Source organism: Molothrus aeneus, chromosome 5, assembly GCF_037042795.1.
Source record: "Molothrus aeneus isolate 106 chromosome 5, BPBGC_Maene_1.0, whole genome shotgun sequence".
Lineage (NCBI taxonomy): Eukaryota > Metazoa > Chordata > Aves > Passeriformes > Icteridae > Molothrus > Molothrus aeneus.
In genome coordinates this window covers 5,441,280-5,460,057 of record NC_089650.1, presented here as the reverse complement: position 1 = coordinate 5,460,057, position 18,778 = coordinate 5,441,280, and the positions used below count along the sequence as shown (strand labels likewise).

Genomic DNA, 18,778 nt, shown 5'->3' with positions numbered 1-18,778 from the left:
AAGACAGAATTGTTGCCACTGGAGTTTCTAATTAGCTAACATAAGAAGCTATCAACAAAAAGCAGAATTTATATCTCAGTGGCTGTGGCCTGGCAAGCTATCATAGAAAGAAGCCTGGGGAAGGAGATGGTGTTTGAATTAGCTTTGAAAATTAGAAGGCAAGGAGTCTTTAACATGGCACCAGTCTTGCTATGAGTCATGGAAAGAAGTTTTGTTTTCTGTGGTCACTGGTGTGGTTTTCTGTGGGTAACCAGCCCATCCTCACCCTGCCAGGGCTCAAAAAGGAAGAGAGTAACACTGAAGCTTCCTGACCAAGCTCCATGCAGCCCAGCTGATGGACTCAGAACGGTAAGGGCAGCCTTGCAGGATGCTGGGGCACAAAAAGGCACATGGTGGTAGTTTTCTAGCCTGGAAACATTATCCTGAGGATTACACTGCTGCTGCTGGACCCAAATTCAGTGTTACGGCAAGCTGGGTGAATTATTTGCTCCGGTGTTTCTCTGTAGCCCTTATCTGTTGCAGTCATATCCCTAAGAAAGCAAAAAGATGCAGCCAACACCCTCTGTGGAGGAGAGATGAAGTGAGCTGGCAGCCACCCAGCTGACCACAGAGCTGCCTTCCCAAGGGTCCTGGGGGAATCCCCCCAATCCAATGGAAGTGCTGCTGTAGGTAGGTCACTGTGATTTGCTGAGGGGAAGGAGGAGGGGGTGTGAGGCACCAGGAGAGAGCTCAGTACTAGAATGGAGGCAGACATACTGCAATGATGTTGACAAAGTCATTTTCTCCCAGAGTATCCAAAATGGTGACGATGGTGTGCTTGGCAATGGTCATCCTCAGGCCCTTCATGCTGCCACTGACATCCACAATGATGACAATGTCCTTGGGAGAGGTGGCTGCTTGGATGTACCTGCACAACAAAGAGCAGGAGGAAGCAGGGTGAGAGCCAGGGAGGAGGAATGCTGGGCATGCTGTTGTCTCCCTGCCAGCCCCAGCACCACGTGCACCATGGCCACAGCTGCCCAGCAGGAACAGGCTGGCCCCAGCACCTCACTTCCTGCACTGGGAAGTGCTGAGCCTACTGCAGACATACATCCAAGAATTCTGAAACACACCACAGTTCTGAAACTTAAATATCCCCACCACCTCCCCGCCACAGAAGTGTAATTTCCATGTGGCACGTGGTAGATCCCACAGGGAAAACTGTTGCTAGCAGGGCTTCACAACCTGCTATTACCTTTATTTATGTACCCCCCTGTCACAGTCATATTTTTTGAAAAATCCCTTTGCCCAGGATTTTCTCCTGGGAAGCTGAGAAGCCTCAGAGAAAAATGAAAACAATAATTATCTTATTTGCTTCTCCTGTGTTTTGCTGCTTTGGAATGTGGGTTGAAGATTGTTTATCCAACAGATGATTGTTTCATTGGTTTCATGTGAATTGTTTTTACTTATTGGCCAATCAGGGGCCAAGCTGTGTTGGACTGTGAAGAGAAAGTCATGAGTTTTCATTAGTATCTTTTAGCCTTCTGTCTGAATCCTTTAGTATAGTTTAGTATAGCATTCTTTAATATTATATAGATCATAAAATAATAAATTAGCCTTCTGAGAACATGGAGTCAGATTCATCATTCCTTCCAACAACAGGGATCTCAGAAAATACCACACCCCCCATCTCTTGCAGGGGCACCACAGGACATTAATTAGAGATCAGCAGCTCCCCAAGGCGTCACCTTGGAGAAGGGGGAGAGAGGAAGGATCAAAAGTGCTTTGGCCAAGTCTCTCCAAAACTCACCAGCCACGGTTTCTGCAGTCAAAGGAGATGACTCCATTCTCATCTGGTAACCACTTTATTCCTGAGGGGAGCAGCAAGAGGAGCAATCAGCACTCACAGCAGGCAGGCACCTGCTCCCCAGGCACACTGCTGCTGTTCCCTGCTGAGACCTGGCTACCCCAGGGAGCACAGGAGGCTGCCCAGCCACAGCAGGGGCCATTCTGCAGAAATACGAGCAGAGCTGCTCGGTCTTTGGCAGTTCCGAGTAAACTGTTTATTAAAAAATGTACCTAGGCATAGTCTGTTCAACTGCAAAGCAACTGCTTGTACTTTGAGGTTTTTTTCTCACCTTGATGTAGTTCTCAACAGATTTTTTTTTTCTCACAGAGGGTGGTGGAGAACATAAAAAAGCAGCAGCAGTGACTGGGATGCATCCCAGATTCCCTGCTACAGGCTCTGCTCACAGCCATCTCTGCTTTCACCTTCCCCAGCATGTGCCAGGTCACAGAACAAGGGCATGCAGCCATCTGACCAAGTGGCACCAGGCAGGCTGCAGCTGCAGAGCATCTCAAGGGTTCCTGCAAGCACAGGACCTCCCTCCTGTGCTGTGACCTAATGTGCACTCACAGCTGGTGAGTGGATGACCAGTCAGGCTGGCCAGCTGCATCTGCCACGTGTGTCCTCAGAGAGGCTTTGGCCACCACTCAAACCCTCAGGGGAGCCCTGCTATGGTGTTTTGAGAGCTTTTTGGAGGACCCCTGCCAGCAGACTCCTCTGGGGTTGCATGAACAGTGTGCATGAGAGGGGCTGATTCTAATGGGAGAAAAGGGTTTATGCCTGCAGAATAACTCCTTCAGCCTTATCAGCCCATTTTGCTCACTGCAAAATCCTGCCCTTCTTGGGGCTAGGGTGGCCCCAGACTTCCCAGAGTGGATTCTTCCATGGCACAGGCCCTGTCCTGCAAGATTATTGTGTGGCACTGAAAGAGCAAAGCCAATCTCTACTGTTTTACCTGGGTACAGCCTGAAGAATCCAGTGGAGCTGCCAAAGTACTGCCAGGTCAGTGTGGGATCCCTTTCAAAGTTGTCCACAAAAACAGGATTCAGGGCTTCTGACATGTAAACTCCATTGAGTATGGCAGGGTCTGTGGGGGAGAAAACTGTGTAAAAGAAGGGAGGACATCCACCATCCCTGATGGAGGAGAGGGATGGGAACAAAGGCAGCTTCAGGAGGAATGCAATCTTGTCCAAAGCTTTTACATTGATGCATCCTGTTCTCTGCCCATTCAAGTGAATCCTGGAGGCCAGGCCACCACTGGCCACTGCAGGTGATCTCAGCTTGGTCTGACACTATTAGCCCCATTTCTCTTTCCAGCCTTGTCTGCCCTTGAGCCCTATGTCTGGTTGGAATAATGCTCTCAGAGACCCAGGGAGGCCATCACAGGCTTTACATAGTTGTACTCTCTCTCTTCTTTTCCTCATTGAATCTTGCTTTTCTTCTTTGCCTGCCCTTTCCTTGACAAAGCCTGGGCTGTCCTACCATGCCCCCATCTCCTCAGAAGAGTGAGAAACAATGCTCCCTTTTAATATTTGAAAGGTGTTGTCATTATATTGCAAGAGTTCCATACTGTTGTCTCCTTAGTGCAAGAGTTTCATACCTCCTTGATGTTTCTCATGGGCATCTCCTCTAGGCACTGACTCTTCCTTCTTCTCACAACAGCCAACTGACTCCAGCTCCCCCTCAACTCTTAGGACAGCACCTTTCCAACTCTGCCTTTTTTTCCCCCCTCTGTCAATTATTATTTTTCTATTCCCATCCTTGTTTTCAGTTTTGCTGCTGATAATTTCCAGCCTACCAGCAGTGAGAAAGCAGAGGCCATTACCTTTGTTGTAGACATTGGTGGGCAGCTGGATATCACTGTAGGTTGTGTTCACCAGCAGGTTATTGAAATGCTCATTTGGCTCCAGAATGAATTCATCCCCAAGCTCCACATAATTGTCATTTTCATCCTTATCATTAATCAGGAGAGAGTTGTAGTAATCAAACTGTTGATGAAGACAATAGAAAAAAGACAAAGAGAGAATAGGACAAACTATTACCAGCACTGTTTAAAACAAAGAGGGGACACATGGAGAATCAGGGCTTCAAAGAGGATCAAAATGAGCCACAAACAAGCTATTACCAACTGGAGTGTCAAGCTGCCCAAATGATGGTTTCTGGCCACTTGGTTGCTGTCATATGCCCATATGACTGATAGCACTGTCAATGCCAGGAGCGTTTATTAAGAGCCACTGAAGAGCACAGGGGCAGGGTAGCAGCCTCCTGTGGCCCCTCAGATGTATTCAAGGGATTAGCTGGAAAGGTGAAGGGTCTTACAGGGTCTGGCTCCCAGGTTTAGCACAGGACCCACAAGTGCTGACCTCACCCAGCCTGTCTCTGCAGCTGTCCCTTACTGAGTTCACTGCTGGACATCCAGCTGGATTATCCCCTCATTCTGGCACACTAAGTAGGAGGCACTCATTGAGAGCAAAGGATCAAGCAGAAGGTGCTCAAAGACAATGCAGTGTCCCCCCACCCGCGAAGGTCACTGGGGATTTACCATCTACAGTCACTTTAGAACATCCAGGGCATTCTTTGTCCTTGGCTAACCTATGTTTTTAAGGTGCTTCTGCTGACTTTATCTGAGCCAGGGGTTACATAAGGATTAGTGTTCAAGCACTAGCAGCACTCAGAGGGTGCAAATGGAGTGTGCAAATACAGTCATGTACCTCAACTCACCCATGCCCCTTACTGTGAATGCAGCTGACCCACCTAACATGGCTAATGGGACTCTTAAAAAAAAAAAAAGGAAACATAAGTGAAATGAAATTAGTAACCAGCTTGATTTCAAGGAGTGTTTTCATCTTTTCCAGCACTGAGACATGTACTTCCAGGGGTAGCCTGTCCTTCTGCTGAGCTGCTTGTGCTTGTACTGTGTATAGAGAATTTCCTTCCACAGCCTTTTCATTCCAGCTCCCCTCACCAGCAATAATCCCACAGCTTGACCACAACAAACAGTTACTAACAGAAAGCCAATTATCCAAATTGATTGGGCAGCACTAAACTTTCACCTTAAGGGAAGTCCTGACGAGTGGGTGTTTGTCTAGTACAGAAAAGATGATGGGAGCTGTTAAGAAAGATGGTGAGAAACTCAGTTCATTTGGATTAAGGTTTGCTGTGGGTATTTGTAACAGCATCCTCCTCATTGTTCATTCACACTCAATTTTTAGCTCATTTTCCAGTCAAGTAACCCACAAAGTGCCAGCTAATTTGCACTAAAACATCTCATAATGACAGTGCTGGCCAGTGCAGTAAGAGTAACGCCAATAATATCACACAGCCCAATGTCTTCCCAAATCCTTCCCCTCCCAGAGCCACAGGGACAAATCTTTTTGGTGTTCCTAGGTTTGGGATCTGCCAAGGATGTCTCTTACTTGCAGCAGTCTCTGAGTGTCCTGCAGACAAGGCAATTCCCAAGCCCAGGAACCTGGTGGGGTGGGTTCCTGGCTGCGCCCTGAGGATGTGTGCCATGTTTGTCACTGACCAGGATAAACTCACCTCCAGGGAGGAGTTGTACTCATGGTTCAGATCTGCATCTTCTGCTGCTTCCACCAGCCTCTAAAGCAAGCACACAGAAAGGAAGGTGAGTGGGTGCTGGGGCAAAGCCCTCCAGAAGTTCTTCCTTCTGTATCAGCGATTGCCTCCTTCGCCACAGCCACGTCTGGGGTTATAATCTTCCCTCTTTCCCTCCTCTCCTGCTGACCTGTCATTCTGTGCTACAGTTTTACAGCTTGGAAGGTACATTATTTGCAGCTATTTATTGCCAAGTGTATTCACACCTACTTACTCCAGAGTCCCTGCTAAACCCCAGCGCAATGGTAGATATCACAGGACATATACAAACAGAAACAGGTCCATTTAGAGAAACAACAGACAGATTTAATTTTATTTTCCATGAACCCTTCCAAAAAGCCTTGGGAAAGGCATTTCAGCCCCAGCTTGATGTCAGTATCTCATCAAAGGAAAAGGCCTTGTGGGAGTCTCAGTCTGGTATTGTTACTGAGACAAAGACCATGACTGGATTTTGTAAAGGGCTCAGCAATGCTGTGGCCATTTGTAAGCTCTTACCATTTATGGAAGGCAATAAAATCAGCCAGTTTTCTCCAGTATGATGCTTCAGGGCACTAATTCTCAATTGGTACAGACTGGGAAGGGATCCAACTAAACACGTACATGTTTTCAAGGTTGCACAATCAGCAACAGTCTCAGCAAAACTACATTTTGCTTTTTCACAAAGGATAAGGCAATCCAAACACTGGAGAAGTCTGGCTAAGAATTTAATGTTATTGGCCAAAGCTCTGGGACTAAATGTGCCCACATTTCACTTGGAGATTCAAATGATGTGTTTCTGGATGACTTTTCCACATTAGAAGCCTTAAACAGTCAAGGCTCTGTGACTACAGAAATATGCTTTTCATAGTAGGTAAACACACAGGAATATGATAAATCCTTAGATGCAGGAAGCAAGGGGGGCCAGAACGATTACCTGCTCTGATCTCCCACACTGCAACAGCTACAGACCCTTTGCCACCTCCTCCACACTTCCCCATGTACACAGCTGGAAATCCAAGCACCTTCCTTGCAGCCTGTGCTCAGGAGGTGCAGAAATTCCCCTTGAGCCACACACACAGCTGAAACAAGGCCCTAGTCTTCAGCAGCCAGAGTGCTTTATGGAAGGATGAACTGGATTTTTCACTTCTGAGAGGTTTTCTTCTCCCCCTTTTTAAACAGCTTGTCTCCTAAAAGAGTGCTCGTTCCCTCATATTTATTCCTAGACTTTGTTTTTGTCTTATTTTCTAATTTGAGCCGAGGGAGAAGCCAGCATCCCCTTGTCTGAACGCCCACATCCTCCCACCAGTGTCTGCTTAAAGCTCAGCGTGAGCAGCCAGCTGCACCAGCAGGCTCCTGCCTGGGCAGGGAAGTCCTCACACAACCCCTGCACCCACACACTCCTGGTGCAGGCAGAGCCCCATGCCTGCTGCTCCAGGGCTGGCAGGACACAAATTCCCTCCCAAAGCCCCAAAGGCAGTGGTCATACCTCAACAGCTTCCACCTTCCTGCGGAGCATGCTCTCCATCTGCTCCGAGAACTTCTTCACCAGCTCCAGGCCATCCACCTCCTTGATTTTCAGGGTTGGCTCCACATCTTTGTACTTCTACCCAAGGGAAGGAAGAAAATCCTGCTGAGCAGGAGGTTCTTAAGGAGAGGGGTGAATCTATCATTGCTAGCTGGGTATTGTCTTTGTGTTGAAAGAACTGCTCTGATTTTATCACCTTCCATCTTTGCCTTTCCCCCTTTTCCACCCCATAATCCAGGATGTGCAGATCAGTGGCCATAACTCAAAGCACTTTGACCAAGTAAAAACAAGTGATCCAACTGTGAGCTTGTGGCTGTTGAAAGGAGCAATGCACCTGAAGCTATTAGTGCCTACAAATTAGAGAGAAGCAGAAGGCCAACTTTTAAAAACCCAAACCATGCACTGACATCCACAGCAGCTTTATACACATCACACACCATTCCCACAAGGGAATGGAGCCATGTGCTCTCACTGCAGCTCCTCCTATGTCACATGTGCTCTGGGGCACTGCTGGGGAGATGTCCTGGCAGTGCAGGGGCTGTCCTGCCCCAGAGCCACCCCACCTGGGAGGGAACTTGCCAGCTCTCCAGCAAGAAGGGCCTGCTCAGTGCTTACAGAGGAGACTGCCAAGGAAAGCTGAGATACACAGGTATGATGCCACTTATTGGGCACCCAGGAGAATAATTTAGGCCAAGAGCACCACAGAGGCAATTCCCAAAACCTAGGAATTATGAGCATGGCTACTTGCTGCTGCCTCCATGGGGAGAGGTGCTGTAAGGAGGAGGATCTAGATCTGACAGCTTTAGAGATAACCAGTTTAGTCTCACCACGTTTCACATAACCTAGGAATTAAAAAAAAAAACCAAGAGTACATCTAAATTGTGTAAGCATGGTCTGCCTCCTTAAATCTGTTCTTTTAAGACTGGCTAAAATGGTCTTCATTTCTCCTTTGCAAAAAATCCCACTGCTAACAGAGATAGCCAGAAAGAAAGATTAATGAAACCTGTGAAAGGACACAGGACAATTAACTGATTTCAGAAAAGACAGAGCCTTATCTCTTGAGCAATCTGGAAACACAAAGGCAACCAATTTCAATTCCCTGGTCCCTCATCATCAGTTTTGTCTGCAGTGCATACAGCCCCCCCTCCATCCTCACACTGTGTTAGCATCAGAGCAGCAATCTCACCCAGGGCTGGGCAAAAAAAATGAGGTGGTGAAAAGGGCAGGGAGATGGCAGGGGCTCTAGTGACACTTCTGAATTAGAGGGAAGCAGCAGGGAAAGGACTTTGCATGTCTTTAGGGTGAGCCTGTGGAGTCCCTTTTGTTCAAGAAGCTCCTTGACCATGCAGGAGGACAACTGGGCACAGGCAGAGGAAGAAATGCCTCGAGGATGGGGCAGGCTGAGGAGGTCAGACAGAAATAGCAGCAGCATCCAGCCCACAGCAGGCATGGCAGGGAGGCTGCTTGCTCTGTCTGGCATGATTAACAGCAAGGGTTTTACTGGATTAAAAATGCCAGGCCTCCCATCCCCTCTGCTGGGGCTGGGGAGCTGGGACAGGCAGGGGAAGCAGGAGGGATTGAGCAGGAAGGTTGGGGTAACCACGCTTCCAGAAGGGAAATGTGCAGCCACAACCCCTGACCGTGGTGCCTGGCTGGTGAGAGACTGCAGCACTCACCCAGCTGGTGTCTGTCCCTTCAGCTGTGTGTCACAGCTCTGCCAGCAGAGAAGTGATCTCTGCCAGGCTGAGCTTTAATCAGGCCCTGCTGGGGGGAGCAGGGTAATCTCTCCTGGGAAAGCTCACCAAGGGGGGGACACACCAGCACGGGCAAGCAGGCACTTCACAAAGTGACCTGCCACCAGTTACCTTGTACCACAGCCTCAGGTAAAAGCAACAGGGCTTCTCCCCCTCTCTGTTAATTTTTATTTTTTTTTATGTGCTTTTGACATACTCACAAGTAGATATTACTGGGGTAAAAGTAATCATGAAAAATCAAAAGCAGTCTGCTCATGGCACTCAGCCCTGAGATCCAGCCAGAGATAGGAAGAAAAAAACCCCAACCCCCAACACAAAAAAAAAAAATTCTGCAAAAGTTCCAGTTTGCTAAGGAATACACCAGGTTTGAGCTCAAATCCTATTTGAGCTTTTTTCCTACAAATGAACCAGCAAACCACTACATGCCTGTATTCCTGCCATGGAAATCTCTGCCTATTGATGACTATTCATCCAAGATTTTCTAATGGTGGGCAACAGAGTTGTGATTTCAATACTGTCACCAGACACCGTGGCTGAGAGTCAGCTTAGGTGCATGCAGTTGGCCAGGATCATCCTGTACAACCTGTGCTTGGGGTCCAGGCTATCAGATCATTTCAAGTTACAGAACAGGAGTCAGGCTTCAGAGAACTGGCTGAAAGGATCTGATGTTTGAAAAGAGGCCAAAAAGTTAGCTCAGCTCTAACAGAAAACCTTTTCTTATTCATCTAACACTTAGCATTCCCCTAAAACAGCAGGAGCAATTCATTAAGATTCCCCTTCTGCCGTGACGGGGGTGGTGATTTAAAAGTAGAATATCCAGAATTCAGTATCCTAAGTTTTATCTGTGAACAGAGATATGTCACCAAGTATATATTCTTGTTCCCACCTCCATAAAATTCAGCCTATTGAAATACACAGTGCTGCATTACTCACTGCTAGTGGAACTAAATTAAGAGTGTGAAAGACATTCCTTTCATCTTCACCCAGGAAAACGTCTTGACTGAACTTCTCAAGTTTGTCTGTTCTTTGCCATGTTTTTCTGGCTTTCTAATAACAGCAGGGCAAAGCTGAGATGAAGGATAAAAGCCTGCCCTTGGGGATTCAAGGGATGTCTGCTAGCTCACCAGGCCTCTGAGAATGACACAGCCTGGTAGGAAGTCAACTACTTGGGTTTGCAACATGACTTTAGGGTTCTTCTGGAGGAAACAAACAAAAAGTCCAAAGAAAACTAAGCAAACTGAAAACCACAAGAGAAAGTTTATGCCAAGTATTAAAGACAAAGTTTACATGCAGAGAATTCAGTAACTGAAAAAGTATGATTCTCACAGCTACAATAAGCTGGTTACTTCAAGACCATTAGGCATGAGGGAGACATGAAATAAGATGCAAACTGAGATGACAGCACCTTCTGTATTTCCTCAGAGACAAAATGCCCGTTGACTTTAACAAGCACTGAGAAAAGAATCACCTGGACCTCTGCACTGTGCTCCCCACCCTTCCTGCTGATCTGGGCACAACCATGCATGCAGAGAAATATTTGATGTGAAACAGGTAATAGCCCAAGAAAGAGAACACATGGATTTACCTGCCTGAGGAGCAGGTAAATCCATGTGTTTAATTTCTAGACTTTGGTGTGTTTGGCTCCCCAGGCCTAACATGCCAATGAGATAATCTGCATAAAGTTATCTAGGTTCTGCCAGGGTGCATGAAAATTATATTTATTAGTAAAAGATCTGTCTGCATCCACTTGTAGTGCTGGAGGTGCCCAGGGATGCAGTGGGAGCCCTCTTGGGATGGTCCCTGCTTTGAGATGATGAATTGTGAGGAATTCCTACCTAAAGAAAAGGACTGAAGTGAGTGCTGGCTGCTTCTCCCCTATTCCCTTATTTCCCAGGGAAACAACAGGAGATGAAAAAGCTCAAGAATTGGAGTTGAAAGATAAACTTGAGCTACTTAAACTGCTCAAGTTAAGTTAGGGAAGAACACAACACATGAATTTAGGAGATGATTCTTTGCTGGAGTGTTTACAGAGCAAGGCTGGATCAAGCTCATCTGTACCCCCTGCTCAAAGTGACATTTTCCTTCTGAGTCACAGATACTGGGAGTTATGGCCTGGGGACCCCAGGGGACAACAGGCAATGCAGAAGCATCATCACAACTGCTAAAAGCCCAACTTTTGCCTGCATCCACACCCTGCTGCTGCTGCCTCACAGTTAGTGCAAGTACCTTTATCAGGGCTGACAGCTTTTTATTGCAGGGTGACTCTTTCCTCCCAAGAAGAGCTGATGATCAGCACAGACCTTGGTGATGGATGCTGAAAGCCAGTCCTGGTCAAACTTAGCAAAGTGAGTGCTGCAGGATATGATCCCTTACTCCAGGCAAAAAGCAGCACTCTAGGGACAGGGAAACAAGGCTTAGCAGCAAGGCAAGGAATGTGATACCCAAATCCTGTGTTGTGCACTGGGATGTAGGTATAATTGCTAATATGAACACAGAAGTCAGACACCTAGAAGGTGTAAGGGGCAACTCATGGCTTGTGCTGGAGAATCAGAGAAAGAAAAAAGAACTGGATGGTCACAAAGTGCAGTGTGCATTCCTCTGGATGCAGGCACCTGTTCCCCAGAGCAGCACTTAGGAGGTGCAGGGCAGAGATCCCCAGGTCTGAAGGAGGAGCAGCCATTCACCACTGACTTAAGGGAGCTTCTCTACAGCTGCATTTGTTTAAAGTCCCTGGAGCTACACCCTTGAATGCTGCTGGAGAGTTTAGTGCAGTAGTGCCTGTTTGGTGAACAGGCCAAGCAAAACTCTGCCCCCCGGCTTCCAGGGCACCTGCCTGAAGCAGAGTCTTAAGGGCAAAATGCAAATAATTGATAAACAACTAGCTGAATACAGATGAGAAAGCAAAAAGAAAAAAAATTAGTGTCAGCTGGAGAGATGCAGGAGGGGATGATGGGGTGAGTGATGAGTAGGAGAGAGACTTAGGAAAGGAGGAATGAAGGGTCAGCATAGGAGAGAAGGAGGGGATCATCAGAGGGAAACATGAGGAGTGCTGTTAAAAAGTATTTTTAACAAAAAGTGGTGCAATTAAGGTAGTGCTCAGCAATGGCTGATGAAAGCAGGGAAGGCATTGAATGGATCTGCTCTCCAGTTCATGGAGAATGGCCACAGGGCATCACTCTGGGCTTAGGGATATGGAGCTCCATGGTTTTAAAGACAGCTGCACACCAGTGCCTTATTCTTTCCTCCACCCTGGGGGAAACCTTGGGAGGCACACAGGGAGGTGACACAAAACAAAGAGAACCCTCACAGGTTTTGCCTACCTTCTGCAACAGGAGAGAGCCTGAATACTTAGTCACAATGGAGTACAGCTCCCCACCAAAGGCATCTGCCCAGGACTTCACCCTAAAAAAGGCCAAAAGAAGGAAAACCAGTGTTAATAATTCCAAATCTGCAGAGCTGGTTAGACTGCAGAGTTTTCTTCAGACTGGTAAAACTCTATTATCCTGAGCACAAACCCCTGTATTTCTCCAAGCCACTCTCCAACAGTGGCAATGTTTTGTCCCCAGACTCCAGCCAGCCAAGCAGCAAGGCAGGAGACAGTGCTGCCCTGGGACATTCCAGCCAGGGGATTGGGGAGCAGGGAGAAACACTGAGGTCTGCTGGTCTCAGTCACTGTGCTCGGCCTTGAATTTGTCCGACCTAACTTTAGACATGGAAATTTGGTCTTAGATAGCATCTGAGCTCCTTCTGTTGCTAGCAAAGGGAAATAAATTGCTTTCTGCAGACACCTATTTGTCTCTCCTGACAGGCCCTGGGGTGAAGGGCTAGACACCCAGTGCCAAATCTGCTGAAGAGAAATAAGTGTCAGGACTTAGAGAAGGTGCCATGATTCACCCCTTGGATTTTCAGCCGTTGGATTCAGCTCCTCCAGCAGAGCAGGCCAGAGACTGATGAGCCAGCCAAATTCCCTGCTCTCACTGGCAGGGCTGCTGCTCGATAATGCCACAGCTGATTATGCACATTGTCACTGTAAAGCACCCCCAACTTGTGCCATCCTGGAAATAATGGAGGGCAGTGATCCCACGTGGAGAACATTCAGATGTTGAGGAGCAGCCTGAACACTGAGCCACCCAAATCAAAATAGATAGCTCCCAAAATTGACAGAGCACTTCATCAGCACTTACACAAGCCATGCTAGGCAGCTCCCTCAACAAGGATTCACTTAAGAGAGATTTATTTAATGCAATGAGTGGCCTTCTCCACTTACACGTATTTATGATAAGTGCAGAGTCTTACCTACAGCTTCCAGGGGAGTTCTTTGAGTCCCAGGCAGGCTTTAACCTCAGGGCCTGATTTCCCAGTGCATTGCACCACAAATAACACACCACTACAGAGATGAGCTCAGGAGAAAAGCCAGCACAGCAATGGTGGAATAACCACAAGAGCTCACTTCTACCTAGGAAAGCCTGCTTAGACTCCCCTCTTGCACGCAGGAACACACAGGCTTTTTTAAACACACAGGATGATTTGGAGCAAACACAAAGCTTCAGCTCTGCACCTCTTCTCACTGCTATAAAAAAGCATGAGAGAGTGGGTGCCTTTTAAAATCAATCCTTAATTGGCAATGAGGCATTCATATTTAACCACTCAGGGTGAACTGGCACCAGGTGAAGTCAATTTCTTTTCTTCTTTTTTTTTTCTTTTTTTTTTCATTGTGCTCTGCATCTTATTTGCAGAGCCAGAGCTTTTATCTCACTATTTCATCCTTAGAGAAAAAAGCATATAGATATTTTCTAGGAGACCAGGATTTATTGGGCTATATCAGAGTTATTCTAGCAAGCCTGGAATAAAAGAGGAAACAGGGATCCCATGGGATGCTTTCCTGTTTGCTGTAGTAGTGACTAATCATTCCCCTAGATATGAGGATCTCTGGATCAACATTTAAATTGATGCCCATCTGCTGCTACTGGCTTTATAAGTTTTATGTACAAGATGTTTTGTGCTGAATTTAACAAATATTCTCCAGTCTCCTTGCCTTTTACTGTAGAAAAAGAAAACCTAAACATGAAGGGATAGTAATTTTAGGAGGGATGTTTATTTTTACCCCATTTCCCTCCCCTCACCTCTGCTTTGTGTCATATGTGTAGTGTGCCCTTGCTCCTTCCAGCCCTCAACATTCTTCAACCCAGCAGGGTGGAAGAGTCTCTGGTGTTAACTTCTGATTAGTGGCTGCAGTTGAGCAACTTCTTGAAACTTCCAGCAACAGCAGGATTTGAATAAAAAAGGGGTTTGTATAGTTTTGGGATGTCTCCTCTGGCTCAGGGACTGGTATTGCTTCTGGTCTCAAAGCAGAGGAAGAATGAGGCACAAAGAGAGAAGGACCAAAGAGAGGGGCAGAGACTGGCAGCTCTGGAGGACTGGTTAGAAAGTTAAGGGGCACAGAGGAATGAGAGGGCTCAGAGGTCTCAAATCCCTGTGTTACAGGGCTAAAGTTTGTGTCATTAAACATATCTGGTGGCATTTCATGGAAGTTGCAAAATAGGAAAGTGAAGAGGCTGAAATACACTGGCATTTTCATATTTAAAAGACAATTATTTGCCAGGGAAATGAGCAACCTTAGAATACTGGGAAATTAAGGGCAGCCTGCTGAACTTAAATAGGTTCCTTTAATTTTTTTCATAAACAAGCAAGAGAAAAGGTCAGTCTGAAATTCATCAGCTTGCAGAGAAGTTTCTTTTAAGGTCTCTGGCTCTGTCCAGCTCGGGAGCAGGTGTATAAAGGCAACAGGAGCAGCCTAAAGAGGCCACACCAGGTTGATCTTTGCCTCTCCCACCAGCATTTCCCAGAGCTTCCATTACCCCAAAATAAGCCAGCCCCAACTCCTCACCACTACTGAGCAGAGCTGTGTCCAGCGGGGAAGAAGAGGTGGTTTGTGTGCCGAACTGGCACCCCAGAAGCATCACTAGGAACTGACTGAGCAGATTTTTGCACTGCTGGAGTCAGAGAGGAGCGGGCTCTGGAATGAGCTGGCAGTGATCCAAGCACGATGCACAAAGCCAGACACGGCTTGGGGAGCAGCACAGCCCGACTGAGCCTTGTGTCACCTCACCCTGCCTGAACCCAGCTGCTGCTTGAAGGACTCTGCTTTTGTGTCCCTAAAATGTCCCCGTGTAACCCATGAAACAGAGCCATTTTCTGCTGACTTACTCCCTCTGGGCCTCTGGCCAATGTATTTCCCTGCTGAAATTTCATTTCAAAAGGGCGACTTTTGTGTTTTGGTTAAATTCATGAGTGGATTTGAAACACCAGGGATTAATTCAGCCATTGCTCTGGTTTTAGTACCAGAGGAGAAAAGCTCTGTTTCTATTGTTTATTCTTCATTCTTGTACAGGAATAAGTTCCAAATTGTGCAAAGTGACGTAAATCTCTTTTTTTCAGTATCACATTATAACGAAACACATCAGAAAAGGTTTTGGTCAGAGATTGTCTGCCTCTAATCCCTGCTCTTGTATTCAGTGGCAAGAACAGCAAAAAGGACAGGCTGGCTTCTAAATGCCAGAGGCTTCAATGCCAAAATGTATTCATTCCTATGTGGTATTTATCCTGGACATAGAAAGTTGATTTGCTTGGTTTGAAGTTGGCAGAAGTTGGATTTCATCCTGTGTAACCTCTGTGTCCTTTCTGTGAAACCCAAATCAGAAGCATTTTTGCTGGGGAAGGGCTCGATAGTGCAAGAATAGAATTGGCAGCAAAGATTCCCGAGACCCTCTTGGATAATGTCAGTGCAGCCCCTGGGCAGATGGGCTGTATTGGTGGCACATCTGTAAGTGCCTTATTAGCAATTTTTGAATAAAAAATGTTTCCCCAAACGCAGGAAAGTGCTTAAGCTGACTTGAGTTGATTTTTCAGATGTTTCCTCCTCAAACTGCCTGGCAGTGTTGTCTCTTCTCCAGACCAAGCTGCTGTCCTGCACCCACAACCCTGCCCCAGCTCCCCAGAGGCTGCCCCACAACAGCTTTTACCAACGGCGGCACTGACATTTCTAATCCTTAAAGGATTTAACTCATCCAAATCAGCTTAACAAGGTGAAGTTTTTATAAACTGGGCTTGCCGAGAGCTCTTGGGCTCCTGGGGGGCTGCCAGCGCTGCTTTGCTGGCGGGGAGCTTTCCGGCAGTGACGGTGCTGGAGGAGCCGCTTGTCACACAGGCACACGCAGGCCTTGGAGCATTGCAAACCCAAGGTTCGCAAACCAAAAACCCCAAAAAATGCATCTAGAGTCCCTGCATGTGCAGTGCATGCACAAACCACGGCTGGGTGTGCTTTGTATTGCAGCTCAGCTTCTCATTCCTTCCCTCCGGAGCTCTAGGGAGGGCCATTACGCCTGTTGTAGAGAGGTGGAGCCAGCACCAGCAAGAAGCGCTGAGGCCTCTTTCCTCCATTCAGCCTCGCTCACTAACATCCTCTGACAGCCACACAGGTGAATAAACACGGCTATGTGCTTTACCCAGGCCCTTTGCAGCCAGCACTGATCCAGACCAACGCAAGGGACCAGAGCTTTGGAGCTGCAAACCTTGCTCTGCACAAAGAGGTGCATCATCACTCAAACACCCCGTGTGCACCTTCCCCAGCCAGAACCTGGCCAGGGCTGTGCATCCCCTGGGTATTCCTGGCATCCTGAAACCCAGCAGCGCCCACTGAAACCACTCTGCTCAACTGGGAGCTGCCAAACTGGGGCCACTCCCGTCTGCCTCCATGGTGGGATCTCTGCAAGTTACAGCAGCGACAGCGAGGTTTTATGAACGTGTCTTTAAACTGGTTTTGCCTTCTGCTGCCCAGTGCATTAAGCAGAGCATTAATAGATGCCAAAATACTTAACCAAAGAGATGAGTTGCTAGCTTGAGGAGTGAGGAGGAAGAGGCATTGCATCCTAGCCTAGACCTGGACATAGAATTGGTGGCTCCCATGTCTGTGCCCTCTGCCAGGAGCCAGTGCAGGGCAGTGCCAGCTACCGGAGCCATGCGTCCCTCAGGAGCACCCTGTCCCCGCCGCTCCTGCCACTGTCGGGGAGGCAATTCCCACCCTCACCGCCCGTGCACACAGCAACACTCACGTCTCCAGTGGGATCTTCGTCTGGGCCCTGGCACAGGGCGGCAGGCAGAGCAGACAGAGCATCATCCACGGCACGGCCCAGGGCCCCATCCTGCAGGCACCGGCCATCAGCAAGGGCTCCGGCCGGCGGTATGCGGAGGCTCCCGGCCGCTCCTGCTGCCCTGAGGGAGCTCCCCGGCGGCCCCCGCCATGGTGCCGGCCTGGGAGCCCTGCTGGTGAGGGGCCGAGGCCCGGGGGCACCGCAGCCGCCTCTGCCCCGGGAGCGCCGCCGCGGCTGCCGGGCGCCGTCGGGGGTGTTCGGCCCAGGGCACGGAACCGTGTGGGAGTTGCGGCCCGGTGCGCACCCACGGGTGTGGAGCAGCTCCGGGTACGATCAGGGGTGCGCACCCACGGGTGTGGAGCAGCTCCGGGTCCGATCAGGGGTGCGCACCCACGGGTGTGGAGCAGCTCCGGGTCCGATCAGGGGTGCGCACCCACGGGTGTGGAGCAGCTCCGGGTCCGATCAGGGGTGCGCACCCACGGGTGAGGAGCGGCTCCAGGCCCCGGTCAGGGGTGCGCACCCACGGGTGAGGAGCGGCTCCAGGCCTCGGTCAGGGGTGCGCACCCACGGGTGGCGATCGGCTCGGGCCCCTGTCAGGGGTGCGCACCCACGGGTGAGGAGCGGCTCCAGGCCCCGGAGCGGCCGCGCCGGGAGGGAGCTCGGCGCTGGGAGCTGCAGCGGCTACGTAATCCCCTGCCAGCCCTTAATCCCCTCGGCAAGCAGCAGCAGCCGCAGATTTAGGGAAGTGGAGTGGGATAAAATCACCCGGGATTACTCTGATTTCTGAAGACGGGTCTTGGCTTCTCCAGCCGGAGGTCAGGCCGTGCCTGCTTTAAAGGGGTCGCATCCACATCCCCCAAACCTTTCCCAGAGCTTTGATCTCTGCCTGGCGGGGCCTCCCCGACCTGCAGGATGCTGGCGGGTCCCTCCGGCTGGTTGTCCCAGCGTTATCTCCTGTCCCAAGGGGATCGGGGGAACCCTGAAGGTACCAGCGGGTCCCTGCTGGCCCCTGCCCAGGGCTGAGGTTTGCTCAGGGGCGATGAGGCCGAGCAGAGCATCCAGGACAGCTCTGAGGCGATTGCCAAGGCAATCTCCTTCCAAACCACGGCTGTGGGTCTCTGGCCAGGGCAGAGGAGGGAAAATGAGCAGTGGAAAGCAAAAGTGACACAAAAGGAAGGGCTCTCTCTGCCAGTTTCAACTGATCACCTCCTAATGTGAATGATTATTTATTAATAGCCAGACCTTTCAGTTTGGCCAACATTCACTTGAGATTGCCATCCCCTGGTCTGTGTCTGGAGAGCAATGAATCAAAGGAGGCCAATTGCTGAGCCTGATGAATGGCAGGAAGCAGCACACTGCACACTTGGATGAGGGACACATTGTGGAAGCTCATTATCATCATAAGAAGTATGAATTATAAATAACTACAGATATGGCAGCAGAAAGAGCATAAATTACTGCTTCAACCTGTTGAACAGCTAGGCTCTATGGCTATGAATTAAGCCATTTATTACAGTACCTTACAATCATCTTTGGCACATTTACAAATGGCTTGTTTAATGTAAAATGCAAATGTTTAATGTAAAATGCGAAGCCACACTAGATTGTTAGTTTTTCTCTAAGGACATGGAGGGGGAAACTGGCTGTCAAAGCACTGAAATAAAATTAAGGCCCATAGTATAGATGACAACTATTAGGAAAATAACTGAATCCTGGCCAAAGCCAGCACAGATGCAGTTTAAATGGGATAATAGAAGTGACAAAGGAAATACCGAAAAGAGAATAAAACCAGGAAATATTGAATAGAGGTTAAATTGTATGATGAAGAGGCTGAAAGCCTGTGGTAAGGAATTAAGTAATTCCAGGAATAACTCACCTCAGGATAGGATGGTTTTGTCATTTATTACAATATTTACTCCAGACAATGTCT

The 18,778-nt window shown here is 48.5% G+C and overlaps 1 protein-coding gene across 1 annotated transcript in view; it reads right to left on the bottom strand.

The window, feature by feature from the left end:
- The window catches only part of CACNA2D4 (calcium voltage-gated channel auxiliary subunit alpha2delta 4), a 119,845-nt gene extending 102,929 nt beyond the window's left edge, over positions 1-16,916 (bottom strand). Inside the window, exons 1-8 of the mRNA XM_066549571.1 lie at positions 16,810-16,916; positions 12,019-12,100; positions 6,906-7,022; positions 5,366-5,425; positions 3,651-3,813; positions 2,781-2,912; positions 1,790-1,850; positions 757-907 (exon numbers count right to left, since the gene is read on the bottom strand). Coding sequence (XP_066405668.1) covers positions 757-907; positions 1,790-1,850; positions 2,781-2,912; positions 3,651-3,813; positions 5,366-5,425; positions 6,906-7,022; positions 12,019-12,100; positions 16,810-16,916 — 873 coding nt within the window. The remainder of the gene's footprint in view (positions 1-756; positions 908-1,789; positions 1,851-2,780; positions 2,913-3,650; positions 3,814-5,365; positions 5,426-6,905; positions 7,023-12,018; positions 12,101-16,809) is intronic.
- Positions 16,917-18,778: the final 1,862 nt, after the last annotated feature.